At 37.3% G+C, this 18,962-nt stretch overlaps 1 protein-coding gene across 10 annotated transcripts in view; it reads left to right on the forward strand.

Moving 5' to 3' along the window:
* The window catches only part of LRRFIP2 (LRR binding FLII interacting protein 2), a 133,210-nt gene that overhangs the window by 96,263 nt on the left and 17,985 nt on the right, over positions 1 to 18,962 (forward strand). For 6 of the 10 annotated variants that reach the window (XM_030812138.1, XM_030812140.1, XM_030812142.1 and 3 more), the window contains 2 exons: positions 2,772 to 2,942; positions 11,461 to 11,553. In XM_030812138.1, coding sequence (XP_030667998.1) covers positions 2,772 to 2,942; positions 11,461 to 11,553 — 264 coding nt within the window. Of the gene's footprint in view, positions 1 to 2,771; positions 2,943 to 11,460; positions 11,554 to 13,697; positions 13,791 to 18,962 lie in introns of all 10 variants that reach the window. The other 4 variants (XM_030812145.1, XM_030812137.1, XM_030812139.1 and 1 more) reach the window with 1 other exon arrangement.

Below are 18,962 nucleotides of genomic sequence, written 5' to 3' on the forward strand. Positions count from 1 at the left end.
TTCCTACCAGCAATATATGGGAGATCTAGTTTCTCCACATCCTTACTAACACTTGTCTTCTGTATTTTTGATTATAGATTTTAGCCATCCTAATGAGTGTGAAGTGGTATCTTATTGTGGTTTTGATGTGCATTTTCCTAATGACTAATGATGTTGAGCATGTTTTCCTGTGCTTATTTGTCATTTGCATATCCTCTTTGGAGAAATATCCAGGTCCTTGCCCATTTTTAAATTGATTTGTGTGTCTTTTATTGTTGAGTTGTAGGAGTTGTTTATATATTATTCTGCATATAAGTCCCTTATCAGATATAAGATTTGTAAATATTTTCTCCCATTCTGTGGGTTGTCTTTTTACTTTCTTGATCATATCATTTGCAGCATAAAAGTTTTACATTTGGGCCAGGCGCAGTGGCTCAAAGCTGTAATCCCAGCACTTTGGGAGGCTGAGGTGGGCAGAACATGAGGTCAGGAGTTTGAGACCAGTCTGGCCAACATAGTGAAACCCCATCTCTACTAAAAAATACAAAAAAATTAGCCGGGAGTGGTGGTGTGTGCCTGTAATTCCAGCTACGCAGGAGGCTGAGGCAGGAGAATCGCATGAACCCAGAAAGTGGAGGTTGCAGGGAGCCGAGATCACGCCATTGCACTCCAGCCTGGGCAATAATGTGAGACTCCATCTCAAAAAAAAAAAAAAAAAAAAAAGTTTTATATTTGAGTGAAGTATTTTTTTGGTTTATAATGCTTTTTGTTTTTTGTTTGTTTTTGAGACAGGGTCTCACTCTGTTACCCAGGCTGGGGTACAGTGGCATGATCTTGGCTCAGTGCAACCTCTGCCTCCTGGGTTCAAGCAATTCTCCTGCCTCAACCTCCTGAGTAGCTGGGATTACAGGCACCCACCACCATGCCCCGCTAATTTTTGTGTTTTTGGTAGAGATAGGGTTTCACCATGTTGGTCAAGCTGGTCTTGAACTCCTGACCTCAAGTGATCCACCTGCCTCAGCCTCCCAAAGTACCGGGATTACAGGTGTGAGGCACCGCACCCGGCTGGTTTATAGTGCTCTTGGTGTATCTAAAAAACCATTGCCTAACCCAAGGTCATGAAGATTTGTCCATATTTTCTTTGAAGCGGTTTATTGTTTTAGCTCTTACATTTACATCTATGGCTCATGCTGAGTTAATTTTCGTGTATGGTGTGAGGTAGGAGTCCAACTTCATTCTTTTGTTTGTGGGTATCCACTTGTCCCAATACCATTTATTCTTTTCCCATTGAGTTACATGGACCCCTTTGTCCAAATTAACTGATTGTAAATGTAAGTTCTGGGCTCTTAGTTCCATTTCATTGATAAACATTTGTGCTAGTATTTTTTTAACTTATTTCCATAAATAATTACTTTTCCTGTGTGAAACATTTTTTTTTAGCTTTAAAAAAGTCACTAGGCAGTAGTAATTACCAAAGTAGATATGGTTACACACACAAAAAATGTAAGTTATTTTGGGCAGAAAATTTTGAGATATATAACATTTCAGGCATTTTGTGGTACCTTTTCTTTTTTTTACTTCAAAACTGTGACACTATATCAGACTCTCCTATTTTGTTTTGTTTTATTGATAGAGATAGGGTCTCGCTCTGTCACCCAGGCTGGAGTGTGGTGGCATGATCTCTGCTTACTGCAGCCCTGACCTCCTGGGCTCAATCAGTCCTCCCACCTAGCATCCCAAGTAGCTGGGGCTACAGGTGTGCGCCACTGTGTCTGGCTAATTTTTGTTTTTTTTTTTTTTTGTAGAGACAGGGTTTTGTCAGGTTACCCAGGCTTGTCTTGAGCTCCTGGGCTCAAGCAGTCTACCGCCTTGGCCTCCCAAGGTGCTGGGATTACAGAGATGAGCCACTGTGCCTGGCCAAGCTCTTTTTTTAATATTCATTTTTGTGTTGCTTATTTAAACATGATTGAAATTTGGATAATTGCTAGAAAAAATATTTACCTTTATATTGACATTTTTATGCAGAACAGGAAAGTACTAAAAACAACTGTCTAGAAAGTGGCAAAATTCAAATGCATATGAAGTTCACATATGTAAAGAGAGGCAGCTGGGCGCGGTGGCTCATGCTTGTAATCCCAGCACTTTGGGAGGCCGAGGCGGGCGGATCACGAGGTCAGGAGATCAAGACCACGGTGAAACCCCGTCTCTACTAAAAATACAAAAAATTAGCCGGGCGTGGTGGTGGGCGCCTGTAATCCCAGCTACTCGGAGAGGCTGAGGCAGGAGAATGGCGTGAACCCGGGAGGCAGAGCTTGCAGTGAGCCGAGATTGCGCCACTGCACTCCAGCCTGGGGGACAGAGCGAGACTCCGTCTCAAAAAAAAAAAAAAAAAAAAGAGAGGCTGTATTCTGTGGTATCACTGCATTCTGAACACCAGTCTGTTATTAAAATTATAAGAGTAAAATTTCTGAAAATATTGATGATTCTTCATTTTGTGGCTCTTACAGATATATGTTGTTTTCACTTCTTTTCATCTTTCAGAGGCTATGTTGCTGCTTAATTTTGTTTTCTTGGAGAACAGAGACACGTATTGTTCTTATAAAGGCATTATTGGCTTATTATTGTCTTCCTGTTTCATGTGCATGTTACTAAACAAGGAGTTCCCCAAACCGCTTGTATTTTATGAAAATGCATCTTTATGTGTTTGTGGCAGTGCTATAATTTCCTGTTATATTGCATATATTCAATTAACACATTTTAGATATCAGACTGATGACTTAACTCTCATTTAGGAATCTTTGTCTGAAGTGGAAGAAAAATACAAGAAAGCCATGGTTTCCAATGCACAGTTAGACAATGAGAAGAACAATTTGATCTACCAAGTAGACACACTCAAGGATGTTATTGAAGAGCAGGAGGAACAGATGGCAGAATTTTATAGAGAAAATGAAGAAAAATCAAAGGTAATGCTTATCTTGTATTTTCTCTTGGGGCAGAAAATAAAAGCCTGCCACTTACAAAGTGATGGAAGATTGCAGCATACTTATTTAGGAATGATGTTTCAGTCAAAACTGAATGGCCCAAGGAAATTGACAGAACACCATGAGATATCAGGCCCTGAATTTTTTTTATTTAAAAAAAAATATTTTCTTAAGGAAAAGCTTATGTCTTCTGTTAAGTTTCTGAAAATAGAATACAACTCAAGTTTTATCTTCATTTTCTATCTCTTCATTGGGACTGTAATTACAGTGTTACTTATTTCTTCTGGTTACAAGTGACTGGAACTCCCACAAAGCTCCAAAGACTCTAAGATGATTCGTTTTTTTTCTATGAACTTCTGAACGGTTCAAGAGAATCCATTTTCTAAATAATTGGATAGGAGTCTTTAATCAGTTATTTAAAATCAGCAATTTGGAGATGTGGGTCAGAAATTGAAAGATGTTTTCTTTAGAGGTTTATAAGCTGTAATGTTAAAATGTACAAATGGAAAATAAAACGCATTGTCCAAGGCCCAGATTTGCTCTTTGACAACTGCAGAAAACAAATTGGATTCCTTTAAAAGGATATTAGACCTTTTGAAGGGTTGATGTCAGTTCAAGCAGAGGTCAAATGGGTATTATTGCCAGAAATGGATTGCTACTACACTGCCAATATAAAAAATCCAGAAAATAATTTAGGAAATGCATATTGATAAATTGTTAGAAACAGCAATCTAAATTTGCGCATAATAAAGGGAGAGAAGCTGTTTATATAACCTCTAAGAAGCCAGCATTATTACTATAGTCTTTTGAGGAATTTCTTTCCTTGAGGACTAGAAATGCCAATTCCAGCCTGTTTTGGTCACATTCAAAAAGTGTTAGGAAGTGTTTGCCAGGCGTTTGGAGGAGAGGGATGAATAGACCAGAGCATAGAGGATTTTTAGGGCAGTGATACTATTCTGTATCATATTATAATGGTGGATACATGTTATTATGGATACATGTATGGATACATTTGTCCAAAACCATAGAATGTACAACACCAAGAGTGAACCCTAATGTAAACTCTGGACTTTGGGTGATAGTGATCTGTCAATGTTGGTTCAGTGATAGAACGAAATGTACCACTCTATTGTGGGTTGTTTATAATAGGGTAGACTGTGCATGTGTTGGGACAGGGAGTATATGAAAACTGTCTGTACTTTAAACATAATTTTACTGTGAATCTAAAACTGCTCTAAAATTGTTTATTTAGGATTTGTATTTAGATGGTGAAAAAGAGGCTTCTAGTTGTTTTCATATTGGACTGACAGTGGCCCATTGAAGAGCATTATATATGTTAGATATGTATATCTTTGATTCTTCTTATATATTCCATAGGCCATTTTTGGAGATTCTGAGCCATAATGCTTTTCCTAGAGCCTCTGGATTCCTTTTTTTGCTGTCCCACACATTTTTTCTTATCTGTCTTTGGCTCTTTGCTTCTAGCAGACTAGAGTAAAAATCTCATGCTAAGTATTTAAGGGTCATTACTAAAATGAATTATGTTTCCATTGTCTCAAATATCCTTCAGCATTTTTAAAAATAAAGAAAACCCTTATAATTAGCTATTTTAACCAGCTTAGTTTTTCCCTCCATCATTTTAGAAGGTAATAGAGTTATTTTAGTATGCATAGAGTTTTTTTCTTAATCTTGTCCTTTTTTTTTTCCTTTTGGAGACAAGGTCTCACTCTGTAGCCCAGGCTGGAGTGGAGTGGCACAAGTATAGCTCACTGCAGCCTCTGTCTCCAGGCTCCAGTGATCCTCCCACCTCAGCCTCCTGAGTAGCTGGGACTACAGGCATGTACCACCACGCCTGGCTAATTAAAGAAAAAATTTTTTTATAGAAACAGAGTTTCACCATGTTGCCCAGGCTGGTCTCGAACTCCTGGGCTCAAGCAATCCACCCACCTCAGCTTCCCACAGTGCTGAGATTACAGTTGTGAGCCACCGTGCCGGGCCTTGTTGTACTTTTCAAACCTAAAATGTATTAAGTTTTTTTTTTAATACCCTGGAAATTTGCTTCACATACTGTGATGCAGAACACTTTGTGACAGTATCTCTCTCTAACACACCTTTACCCTGAGCTCTCTTGTTCTAAACAACTATTGCTTTATAAAGTAGAATGCTTATATTCAGAGATACACAAAGAGGTCAGGCACTCTGGTGTATTTCATTACAGAAGCAGGTAGTGAGAGTAGAGAAGGACCGTTCAATAATAATTATACAGTATTAATAAAAATTTTAAAAATGTCTTTAGTGCCTCCTCCTGGAATTACAATAACTATTTTGTTTTATATTTTAATTTAATTTTATTTTATTGTTTTTACAGACAGGGTCTTGCTCTGCTCCCCAGGCTGGAGTGCAGTGGCACGATCATAGCCCACTGTAACTTTGATCTCCTGTGCTCAAGTAATCCGGGGTAGCTAGAACTGCAGGCACATGCCACCATGCCTGGCTGTTTTTTAAAAATCTTTTTGTGGGGATGGGGCCTTGCTGTATTGCCCAGTCCTCCTTCTCTGACCTCCCAAAGTGTTGGGATTACAGGCAAGAGCCACTTTGCCCAGCCCATTGTTTCTCTTTTAAAGCATAATCAAAAGGCCATTTCACACCTGTAAAATTAACAATAATTCATATTACATATCCAATCACTGTTAAAATTTCAGTAGTTTCAAAATGTCATAAATGATTTTTCTTTTCTACACTTAAAAAAATCAGGATCCAGATAAGTTTCACACCTTACAATTAGTTGATTAATCTTTTAAGTCTCTTTTCATGTATAGGTCCTCTTTCATGTTTTTTCTCCTTGTAATATATATGTTGAAGAAACTGGGTTGCTTAATATTTCCCAGTCTTATAGGTTTTTCCGTTTTCGTCCCCATAGTGTCTTTACCATGTTTCCCTTTCCTCTGTATTCTCTGTAAATAGGTAGTTAGGCGTAGAGGCTTAATCAAATATAACCAGTTTTTTTTGAAAGTCTGCTTCATAGATGATGCAGTTGTCTTCCTTCAGGAGGCCCAGATATGTGGCTGACTGTTATGCTGTAGGTGTGTGCTTAGATCCTTTAATTGACTAGGGGCTGCAAAATGGGATGTTCTGATTTTATCATTACCTATTTATTTTATTTTATGTTATTTTATTTATTTATTTTTTATTTTATTTATTTTATTTTTTTAGATGGAGTTTCACTCTTGTTGCCCAGGCTGGAGTGCAATGGCGCAATCTCGGCTGACTGCAACCTCTGCCTCCCGGGTTCAAGTGATTCTCCTGCCTCAGCCTTCCAAGTAGCTGGGATTACAGGCATGGACCACCACGCCTGGCTAATTTTGTATTTTTAGTAGAGATGGGGTTTCACTATGTTGGTCAGGCTGGTCCTGAACTCCTGACCTCAGGTGATCCACCCACCTCGGCCTCCCAAAGTGCTGGGATTACAGGTGTGAGCCACTGCGCCCAGCCTATTTAATGTTATTTTTAAGCAGCTTTATTGAGATATAATTCAAATAACATACAAATCATCCATTTAAAGTGTACATTTCAGTGGTTTTTAGTATATTCACATATATGTGTAACCTTCATCACAGTTACTTTTAGTATATTTTCATTACCTCAGAAAGAAACCATATACCCTTTAGTATCATCTTCCTTTCCCCCAAACCCCTCAGTCTTAAGTAACCACTGATCTACTTTCTATCTATAGGGTTCCCTATTCTAGACTCATACGAATGGAGTCATATAATACATGGTCTTTTGTGACTGGCTTCTTTTGCTTAGCATGATGTTTTCAAGGTTCATCCATGTTGTACCATGTATCAGTACTTAATTCCTTTTTATAGCCTATTAATATTCCATTTTTTGGGGTATGCTACATTTTGTTTATCCATTTGTGCATTGATTGACATTTGGGTTGTTTCTACTTTTTCCTGTTAAGAATAATCCTGCCATAAACATTTGTGTACAGGTTGTTTTTTAGATATAAGTTTTCTTTTTCTTTTTTCTTTTAAGAGATGGGGACTTGCTATGTTGCCCAGGCTGGTAACTCCTGGCCTCAAGCAATCTTCCTGCCTTGACCTCCCAAAGTGTTGGAATTACAGGCATGAGCCACTGCTCATGGTCTGGATATATGCTTTCCTTTTTCTTAAGTATATACTTGGGAGTGGAATTGCTGTTTCATACGATAAATCTGTGTTTAACCATTTGAACAGTGCCAGACTGTTTTCCGAAGTGGCTGCACCATTTTATATTCTCACACCAGCAATGTATGCAGGTTTTGATTTCCCCACATCCTCACCAACACTTGTTATCTGTCGTTTTTATTCTAGCCATCCTAATAGGTGTGGTTTTGATTTGCATCTCCCTGGTGACTAATGATTTTGAACATATTTTCATGGACTTATTGGCTATTTGCATATCTTCCTTGGCAAAATGTCTATTCAGATCCTTTGTCCATTTTAAAATTGGATTTTGCCTTATTATTATTGACTTGTAAGGTTTATATATTCTAGATATAAGAATTTTATCAGATATATTATTTGCAAATATTTTCTCCCTCTATGAGTTTTCAAAAAAAGGAATTGGTTGTGACCAATTACTTTTCTCTTAAAATATCAATATGAAGTCATAAATTCAAGCATTTGATGTCTTCATTTGCATTGCAGCTTTTATTCTTTTTGATGATAAAATTGTCCCATCTTTGGCTAATGTGAACCCCTTGAGGTTGATTCTCAAGTACTTCTGGCGAGTCTAATTGTTTTTGATAGCTTCTTTGCTTTCTGGCAGAAGATGTCCCAGTCTCATCTTGTACATTTTCTGCCCCAGACCTGGAATTGGCCATTTGTCCAAGAAGCCCTAGTTCTGTTTTGGTATGAGTGCTAGAGATGCTCATTGCCACCAAGTAGGTCAGTTTATGGGTCTTTTCAGTGGATAAATTTGGGAAATATGTATGTGAAGTTTTTTTTTTGTTTTTGACGACAAAATATATTATGAGTTCATGCTGATAGTTTCAGTTCATATGCAGGACTCTAGGGTTTTTATTTAATCTCTTCTGTCTTACATCTGTATCTTTGTTTGTTTCCCCTACACTACAATTCCTAGTTCTCAAAGTTTCTAGGGATGATAGTAATTATGTTACGTTCTGTTCTCTTTGCTTTATCCCAAGTTGCCTAGAATAGCAATACCAACATTAACACCAACAATTTAATTACTGAAAATAGTTAAAAGATTTTTATTTTGTTTTGCTTGGCTGTTATTTTTGCCACCAGTCTGTGTATGGCCGAACTATTGTTTTTAGAAGTTACTTGAAATAGTTTCTTTCTGTGCTACTAACTGGATGTATAGTTAGGTTCACTGCATTTTATTTTCAATATTTAGGAATTACTTTTAAAATTATTTTTATTTTAAAAAATTTAATTGTCATTAAAAAACAATAAATTTATTATCTTAACCATTTTAAAGTGTAGAGTTCAGTAGTGTGAAGCATATTCACATTAGTGTGTATCAGATCTCCAGAAATTTTTCATCTTTCAAAACTGAAACTCTATACCCATTAAACAATTCCCCATTTCTCCCTACCACCAGCCCTTGGAAACTACCATCCTACTTTCTTTCTCTGTGAGTTTGGCTACTCTGTGTACCAAATGCATAAGTAAGTAGAATCATATAATAATGTATCTTTTCTTGACTGGTTTACTTCATTTAGCATAATGTCCTAAGGCTCATCCATGTTGTAGCATGTGACAAGAGTTTCTTTTTTAAAGCTGAATAATATTCCACTGTATATATACCACATTTTGTTTATCCATTCATCTATCAATAGCCACTTGAATTGTTTCCACTAGGAATTGCTTTTTAAATTTAATTTTGTTTTACAGTTTTGTAACTATCTAGAATAGTTACATAGATCTGGAGTCAAGTTAACAAAGAAAATATATTTAAAGAAGTTAATCTTCTATCCCTGTCTCTTTATCTCTATTTTCTCCTTCCTTTAGGGAATTTTAAATTTTAATGGTTTATCTTTCCATTTTTTAAATCCAAGAAGATAAATTAGGTAGCCATTTTTAATCTAAAAAGATATATATCATTCAAAATATATGTACAAATATATGTATTTCTTATTCTTCTTAGAAAATGGTAGCATATTGTTAATATAAATGCTGTCGTGCGTCTAGATTTTATCACCTTATGAATGTCGTATAGAGATACCTTGCTCATTCTTTTTCACCACTGCATAATTATTCCACAGTATGGATGTACCACACTTTATTCTACCAGTTCCCTATATTAATAGACATTCAAGTTTGTCATGTTTTGCTGTTAAAAATAGTTCTGTAGAAATAACATACTGCATAGGTCTTTTTGTATTTTTGCCAATGTATCTGATGAAGAGTGAGATTGCTGGGTTGAAAGGTATGTAGTTTTGCAGATACTGCTGTGGTCTCCTTTGTAAGCATTATACCATTTGCATTCTCACCAAAATGTATGAGGGCCTATTTCTTTCCCCATAGTTCTGTTTTGGAATATGTTGTCAAGTTTTTGAACTTTTGCTAGTATTTTGGTGAGACAAATAGTTTGTTTCCGTTTCTCTTAGTATGAGTATCTTTTCATATTCAGAGCTATTTCTATTTCTTTTTCTGTAAACTGTCCATTTCCGTAGCTTATTATTCTATGCAGTTAGTGCTTTTTTTCTTTCTAGCTTTTGTTTGTTTCTTTGTTTTTTAAGACAGAGTTTCACTCTTGTTGCCCAGGCTGGAGTGCAATGGCTCAATCTCGGCTCACCACAATCTCCGCCTCCTAGGTTCAAGTGATTCTCCTGCCTCAGCCTCCTGAGTAGCTGGGATTACAGGCATGCACCACCATGCCTGGCTAATTTTGTATTTTTAGTAGAGACAGGGTTTCTCTATGTTGGTCAGGCTGGTCTCGAACTCCCGACCTCAGGTGATCCTCCCACCTCGGCCTCCCAAAGTGCTGGGATTACAGGCGTGAGCCACCGTGCCTGGCCTAGTTTTAGAGATTCTCTGCCATTCAAAAGTTTTATTTATTTATGTATTTGTTTTTTGGAGACAGAATCTCACTCCGTTGTCAGGCTGGAGTGCAGTGGCACCATCATGGCTCACTATAGCCTTGACCTCCCCAGGCTTAGGTGGTCCTCCCACCTCAGCCTCCAGAGTACCTGGGACTACAGGCACACGCCACCAACCCTGGCTAATTTTTGAATTTTTTTTGTAGAGATGGGGTTTTGCCATGTTGCCCAGGCAGGGTCTTGAATTCTTCGGCTCAAGGTATCTGCCTGCTTCAGCCTCCCAGAGTGCTGGGATTACAGGCATGAGCCACCACGCCCAGCCCAAAATTTTGATTTTTATGTAGTCTAATTTATTGTACCTTTACCTCATTGCTTGTAGATTTTTGAGTCATTTTTTCAGTAAAGATTGCCCCACTCCTTGGTTACTTTTATTCCTGTACAGTTTGTTCACCCTTCCCTTCCCTTTTCCCCCATTCACTGCCTGGCTTTCTTTCCTTGTATAAACCTCTGATTGATTTGGAATTTGTCCTGGTGTGTGGTATGGGGTATAGTTCCAATTTTATCATTTTCCAAATGGATATCCAGTTATCCCAACATTACTAATTTAAAAGCCTTTCCTTCTCATTGATTTGAGATGCTCTTATTTTTGTTGTCTTTAAATATATTTGTATATGTAAATGGGCATTTTCCTGAATTCTCTATTCTGCTCCCTTGGTCTATATTCATGTGCCATAACAACATTGTTTTAATTATAGAAGCTTTATAATATGTTTTAATACCTAGTAAGGCTGGCTTTCTTCTTTTTCAGTATGTATTTTTCTGGCTACTTTTTCTTGTGTTTTTCTTTCAAATCAACTTGCCTTGCTCTGATGATAAAAGAAAAACCTGATGGTATTTTTATTTGTACTACATTAAACGTATAGATTAATTTAGGGAGAACTGGCATTTTTATAATGTTGTGAGACTTTTAATCCAAGAAGACGGTATGGCTTTCCATTTATTCAATGCTATTTCTCTGCCTTTTGGGAATGCTTTATATAATTTTCCTCATATAGGTTTTTGATATATTTTGTAAGTTTACATGTATGTTTTTTATTTAATATTGATTTTATTTTGATATTGCATTTATTATTCCTTCTTTGAATTTTATTTGTATATGAATGTCATTGAATTGTATATGTTCATTTTATAACCTGTTACTTTACTAAATTATCTTTTGTTTTTAATAATTTTGCCATTGATTAGTTCAGGTTTTCCAGATAAATAATTATACAAGATGAAATTTTAAAATTTTCTTAACTTTAATATAGAATACACAATTTTTCTAAGTTACTATGAATCAGGAGTTTGGGCATGTTTCTGGAGGTCATGCTTAACCTCTGTGTTGTATTGTATATGTTCAAATTTCTTGTGTGCCATGACCATGTGATATTATTTGTTTAATAACAGGAGTTAGAAAGGCAGAAACATATGTGTAGTGTGCTGCAGCATAAAATGGAAGAACTTAAAGAAGGCCTGCGGCAAAGAGATGAGCTTATTGAGGTATGTACATGAACTGTGGGAATACTTAATTTTGAAAAAAATGGGTTGAATGGGATGAGGATGTGTGTGTTGGGAGGGAAGGAGAGTTAAGATGCATCAGAGTTTGTCTCTTTATATTTGACTGTACACTAAAAGTTTTCAAACATAAACCAGATCATGCTAAAAAATTAATACTATAAATCCTATAAACATTACCCCACTTTGGTAGCAGAAATTTTTGTGTCTTTTATTCCTAAGCACACTGTTTCCTACAGATATCTTAGGAAATGGGCAAAAGGAAAAATTGTAGAATAACATTATTCTTTGGAATTAGTGAATGCCATCTTTTGGGACGTGATTCTTGGGGAATAAGTTTGATTTTCACTCAGGTAAATACATTTCTCAGGTGGCTAAATGAAAAAGAAGAAACGTCAAGATACGTTCTGTACAAAAAGGTAAAGAATGGCTAGTCTGAAGGTTCAGGTTTCTGCAAGCAAAGGGACTCTGCCACATTGTTGGCAACATCTTAGGAATGGAATGAAGCATAGTCTACCAAGAACTCTTTGAAAACATTAGTCATCCTTGCAGGCCTACTACATTGCATGCATCTTTTTTCTTTAAATGTGGTTTTCCCTCCTGAGACGATGTTTTTAGATAAATATGGAAATAAGTTTGAAGGGGGATCCTGCCCACTATCTAGGTGTGGCTATCAAAGGCATCTAATGTTAAGTTAGTGTTGACATGCCAGAGATGTCAGGAAGCACAGATGTTAATGATCCCAGGAGAGAGATCCCACGTACCACATTTGTCCACATTCCTGGCTACTCAGACCTTAGCCTTTCTTTTTCTCTCCCTCTTTCCCTCTTTCCCCTCAGACCTACCTCTTAATATCTCTCGCTACAAATGATTTTTGAAAACCATTTAATAGAGAAAAGGAAATGACTTTTTAAATTTGAAGACTGGTGTTAATTTTTGTCATTATTAAGAATAATTGAACATACCCAGAATTTGTGGATTTCAAGTGCAGATACAGATAACCTTTTGGATCTATCAGATTACATGTGAAGTTAATTTTCTTGGTTTTTCTCCATATAAGGTAGGAAGCATATTTTCCAGAATCTGTATCCTGCTGATATTTTAAAATAATGTGAAATTCTTTCCCTTTTTGTTCTTTTATCTTTTTGTGCCAAAATGCCAACCACATAAAATAATAAACCTGCTTTGGGGGCTGCTTCTCAAATTCAATAGCTTAAGTTAGTATTGGTAAAGTGTTCTAGTAATTAATTGTAATTGCATTTAAGAAGAATATAATGCTTGATTTCTATAGTTCGTCACTGTGGCTTCTTTAAAAGCTTAGGGTGCTAAGTATACAAACTTTGAGAACTGCAGTTTTAGATGTTTTTTACATCTAGAATGAACATCTTTTAGATGTTAGTATCTATGGTTATGCTGAAAAACTTTAAATATTACAAATAATGTTTTTTGGTCTTTGGAATTGAAAATTCCATGGTAAAATACCTAATGTATGAGTAGGGAAAGGAGGAGATAATAATTTACCAATAATGCATAAGAAGAAAACCTGTTAAGCACCATTGCCTAATTAGAAAGGTCATTTAAGGATTGTTAAATGCTAAATTTAAATGTTTCAAAATAATATAATTTTAAAATAATACAAAATTCATGGTGTTCTTGCTGTCATAGATTCCTGCTAACAAATTCAAAATGATCAGTTCTGCATAAAAAATAAAATTCAAAACTGCTTGTTCTCTAAGAAAAGATCATTTGTTCATAAACAAACCTAAATTTCCCTCTCTAGGCATGTAAGTTCTTGTTTGGTAAAAAGGCAGTTATCAGAGAAAGAATATACATATGGAGCTGTATGTACACAGAAATTCTAGCTGGCTTGCTGCCACATAGCTGTGGTTGGAACAGTTATTCTTGGTTCCTTTGCTTACTTTTGTAGGGGCAAGCCAATAAGAATCTTGTGGCCAAGACTGTGAATGTCATCTTTTCTTTTGGCAAACCAATTTTGCTTTTCCTGTTCATCACAGACTTTCCGTTTTGGTTAAGTTTCTTTATCGGCTTTATTTTTGTTTCCTCCCTTGAACCTCCTCTCCCTTTTCTTTCTGCTCTTTTATTACTTCTCTTCCCCTCTTCTTCTGCAGGAGAAGCAGCGCATGCAGCAGAAAATAGACACCATGACAAAAGAGGTGTTTGACCTCCAGGAGACACTTCTTTGGAAAGATAAAAAAATTGGGGTATGAGATGAAATTGGGCTTTGGTTAGAAGCTCATTGATGAGGACTACAGTAGAATTTAACCTAGAGATTGAAAAAACCTGTCCTTTTGATTATTCTTGAGCATTAACACAGTACAAAAAATGAGTAAGTAGGAGGTAGAAAGAGACTTCCATAGGAAAACCTGACGTTGTGCCTGGAAAGAACTCTTCTTTTCAGCGAACACTAGGCTTGTAAAATGTGTAAGTAGGAACTTTTAAAGGAAGTTTCTCTGTATTCCCTTAGGATTCTGTTTTGTTTTGTTTTGAGACGGAGTCTCACTCTGTTGCCCAGGCTGGAGTGCAGTGGCATGATCTCGGCTCACTACAACCTCTACCACCTGGGTTCAAGTGATTCTCCTGCCTCAGCCTCCCGAGTGGCTGGGATTACAGGCACACACCACCATGCCCAGCTAATTTTTTTGTATTTTTATTAGAGATGGGGTTTCACCATGTTAGCCAGGCTGGTCTCCAACTCCTGACCTCAGGTAATCCACCCACCTTGCCCTCCCAAAGTGCTACAGGCGTGAGCCACCACGCCTGGCCTCCCTTCGGATTCTTATTCAGAAACAGCCACAGGTATTCAATTCAAACTCTGTGGTTAACTTGATATCCTTACATTACAGGAATTTGGAAAAGAAGAGAGTAACGGTGGGGAGAAAGTTATTAGCATCCTATAAATCCTTGGTGAATAAAATAGGAAGAGATTAAAATCAATTCAATTACAGAAATGGATAGGAATGTAAGACTTACTAGGGTGGCTGTCTCTAATTATAACCACAGAACTCCCCCAAGTAAGGGCCCAGATAAATGAGTGTCTTCATTGCTATTTTGCTAAGCCTTGCAGGTAGATTCCATGTACACCAAAAGCTGGAAAAAATTCCCTCCAGTTCATCTCATGTGGCCTTTGATTGGCAGTCCCATCACCTGGCTGAGCTCTCTGTTCTACAGTAGGGGAACCACTTAGCCATAGTTGCCAGAGGCTTACCTTGTCAGGGAAGGGCAGAGGAAATAGAACATGTAAGAAAAGTCTTGTTCTGCTTAAGGTTAGGGGGAGTAGGGAATAGTTGTTAAAGATCCCTGAGAACATCTCTGAGAGACAGGCCTGGATATGAAACCCTGTGGATCATACCCTCAGAATGTTGTTAGGAACATTCTGAGGCCCAACCAGTGGTCAGCAGGATCCAGTCTTTTTCATCACTTCAAGGACCTCTCTCATTAATATACACATGGGAAGATTACATTACCTCTTAAGAGTTTGTAGGCTCATGCCTGTAATCCTAGCACTTTGGGAAGCCAAGGCTCGAGGATCGCTTGAGGCCAGAGGATTGCTTGAGGTCAGGAGCTTGAGACCAGCTTGGGCAACATAGTGAGACCCACCCTGTCTCTGCAAAAGAATTTTAAAATTTGTAGAGCATGCACCTGCCCCAGCTACTTAGGAGGCTGACGTGGGAGGATCACTGGAGCCCACACGATGGAGGCTGCAGTGAGCTATGATCGTGCCACTGCACTCCAGCCTAAGCAATAGAATGATACCCTTTCTTTAAAAAAGTTTGTAGACCAAAAATTTAAAGAACAAAAGCTACTTTATAGATAATTCTCTGACTTTCAAATTGCTGAGTATTAAAAATTCCATCTAAACCTAGAAAAGCCTTCTGGGGAATAAATCAATAATTGTTAGGTGTGTTTTGAAATTATGATTTTAAAATTGAAATTTGAAATTGAAAAGTGAAATTTGATTGTTGAACCATTGATTTTATTTAAATTTTTGCTTGGGAGAGATAAGATGTGAAAAAACATGTGGGGCAAAGTAGGTAATTTAAAATTTTTAGTTAAAATCTGGTCACTATCTAGAATGGGCTTCTTTTAGGACTTTACATAATTTCTTTAACACAGATCTGTAGGCCCAGGATTTCTAGCTTGTATGAGGGCCTTAGTATTTTAAACTGATAGTCTTGAACCAGCCATAGAAATCCCTCAGATGTCTCAGTTTAAAATATAAATTATTTGGCTTTTAATTGGAAAATATTTTATTTTAGTATTCTTTTTTGAGATGGAATCTCTCTCTCTCCCCAGGGCTGGAGTATAGTGGCGCCATCTCAGCTCACTGCAACCTCCTGGGTTCAAGCAATTCTCCTGCCTCAGGCTCCTGAGTAGCTGGGACTACAGGTGTGCACCACCATGTCCGGCTAATTTTTGTATTTTTAGTAGAGATGGGGTTTCACCATGTTGGCCAGGCTGGTCTCAAACTCCTGACCTCAAGTGATCCACCCACCTCGGCCTTCCAAAATGGTGGTATTACAGGCATGAGCCACTGTGCCTGGCCAGAATTTTAGATTTACATGCAGTTGTAAGAAATTAAATAGGGCTGGGCATGGTGGCTCACACCTTTAATCCCAGCACTTTGGGAGGCCAAAGAGGGTGGATCCCTTGAGGTCAAGAGTTCGAGACCAGCCTGACCAGCATGGTGAAACCCTGTCTCTACTAAAAATACAAAAATTAGCCAGGCGTGGTGGTGCACACCTGTAATCCCAGCTACTTGGGAGGCTGAGGCATGAGAATCACTTGAATCCGGGAGGCCAAGGTTGCAGTGAGCCGAGATCATGTCACTGCACTCCAGCCTGGGCAACAGACCAAAACCCTGTCTCAAAAAAAAAAAAAAAAAGAAGAAAAGAGAGGAAATCTAACAGAGAGATCCTATATATTCTTTGCTCAATCTTCCCCAAATGTAACATCTTACAAAACTATAGTACAATATCACAACCAGGATATTGCCCTTGATATGGTGAAGATACAGAACATTACCATCAATATAAGGGATTTCTCCTCCTCTTGCCTTTTTATAGTCATAGCCTTTATCTCCCCTTCCCCTCCCAAGCCCTAAGAACCACTAATCTTTTCATTTGTATAGTTTTGCTCTTTTAAGAATGTTACAAAAATGAAATTACATAGTATATGTTAACCTTTTGGAATTATCCCTTTTCACTCTGTGTAAGTCCCTCAAGATTCTTCCAAGTTGTTGAATCACTAGTTGACTCTTTTTAATTTTAATTTGAAAAATTGTGCTAAAATACAAATCACATAAAATTTACCATTTTAACTATTTTTAAGTGTACAGTTCAGTGGCATTGAGTACATTCATGTTGTTGTGCTACTGTCACCACCATCAGAACTTTTTAGTCTTCCCCAGCTGAAATCTGTAACCATTAAACAACTCCCCATTCAGTCCCTTCTCCCAAACCCCTGGTGGAATGGCAACCACCATACCACCTTCTGTCTCTGTAAATTTGACTACTGTAGGTACTTCATATAAGTGGAATCATACAGTGTCTGATTTATTTCACTTGGCATAATGACCTCAAGGTTCATGTTGCAGCATATGTCAGAATGTCCATCCCTTTTAAGGCTGAATCATATTCCATTGTATGTATATACCACATTCTTTTGTTGATATATCGACACATCTACCTTTTGGCCATTGTGAATAATGCTGCTGTGAACATGGGTATTCAAATAACTCTTCAAGACTCTGCCTTCAGTTGTTTTCGGTATGTACCCAGAAGTGGAATTGCTGGATCATATATTATTCTGTGTTTAATTTTTTTGAGTAACAGCTATATTGTGTTCTGTAGCAGCTGTACCATTTTACATTCCCACCACTAGTGAACAAGGGTTCCAATTTCTCCATGTCCTTGCCAACATTTGTTATCAGTATAATACAAGGGCAATGGTCCTTCCTTGACTTTTAAGACACATTTTCAGTGTGGTCAGTAACTACTTGTCTCTAGCTTCATTTTTAAGATTTACATTTAGTAACTTAATGAAGAAATATGTCCATTATTCCCAGGTTAAAGTTCAGTTCATTAGTGGTCTTGCCTCTAGCTCCACTGCGGTTCTAAACACCAGGAGCCCATGTATAGAATAGGTGCATACGAAGAACTTGCATACCTCTATAGCCCAGCATAAACTCCACTTCCATTCTGACCAAAGATATTTGTTCCCCAGTACAATTATGTGGAGAATTAACCCCTTGCCCAAAAGTTCAGCCTATTATACACATCCTTTTGGCTTCTGGATGGTAGGATTTGAGGTTAGGTCAGGGATAAAGAATTATTTTGAACTCTACAAGCGTGTACTTTTTACCCTAAAAAAAATCTACTGTAGGAGCTATTGTTGCACACAAACACAAGGGTAGTGGTTATATGGTCAGGTAATATGGAGGGTTTTAGATCCAGCGTGAATACATTTGATCCAATTATAAGGTATTTTAGTAGTCTTCAAACTTTGTGGTGAAATGCGTGAATTTACAGGATGTATTTTATTTTCCCATCTATAATTATGGGAAGAGGAAATTAAAAAGTCCGAAGGTAAAAATAAAACCCAGTGCAATAAGATGTGGAAGAGGAGCAAATGTCATGTATATCATTTGCTAGAATTCCTAGTTTCAAATTGGCCTGTTCGTCAGAGGTCTTTTATATTCAGTGGTGTTGTTTATATGGAGCATGTTGTGACAGTGATCATTTACCCACTTATATGTGGTGAAACATGACTATGCATGCAGATACCAGTAACCAAAAATACCTAATCCATAAAGATTAAAGTGACACTCAACACATGGGAAAGTATTGTTGTGCTTTGTTTTCCCAATGTTTCATTTATTATTAATTATTAACATAATGGAGTGTTAACACTAGCTAGATGGTACTAGAAATGCACATTGTTAATTCACAGGCAGACTTGAGACACATCATATAGTGTGAATGTAAATTGTTGAAAAGAAGTCAGATATTGACATTGCAGTTTGGATAAGTAAAGAGTAGGATTTGCCCTATGGACTCCTTTCCTAGCATCATCTGGGCTAACAATAGGGAATATAATGTGGCCTTGATAGAGCTGTGATATTTAAAAAACTATTTAAGGGCTTTGGAAACAAAAACAACCGATTCATTTTCTGGTTTTGCCACTTACTGTGACTTTGGGCGAAAAAATATAACCACTCTGAGCCTCAATTTTCTGATCTGTTAAATGGGGATAATACAAGTACCTCACAGGATATGTAGAGGTTTCAAATGTAAAATAATGTATAAGAGAGAAATTATATAAAATAGTGCCTGCCATATAATTTGTGCTATACAAATTGTAGTTGCTATCATCCC

Source organism: Nomascus leucogenys, chromosome 4 (assembly GCF_006542625.1).
Source record: "Nomascus leucogenys isolate Asia chromosome 4, Asia_NLE_v1, whole genome shotgun sequence".
Classification (NCBI taxonomy): Eukaryota; Metazoa; Chordata; class Mammalia; order Primates; family Hylobatidae; genus Nomascus; species Nomascus leucogenys.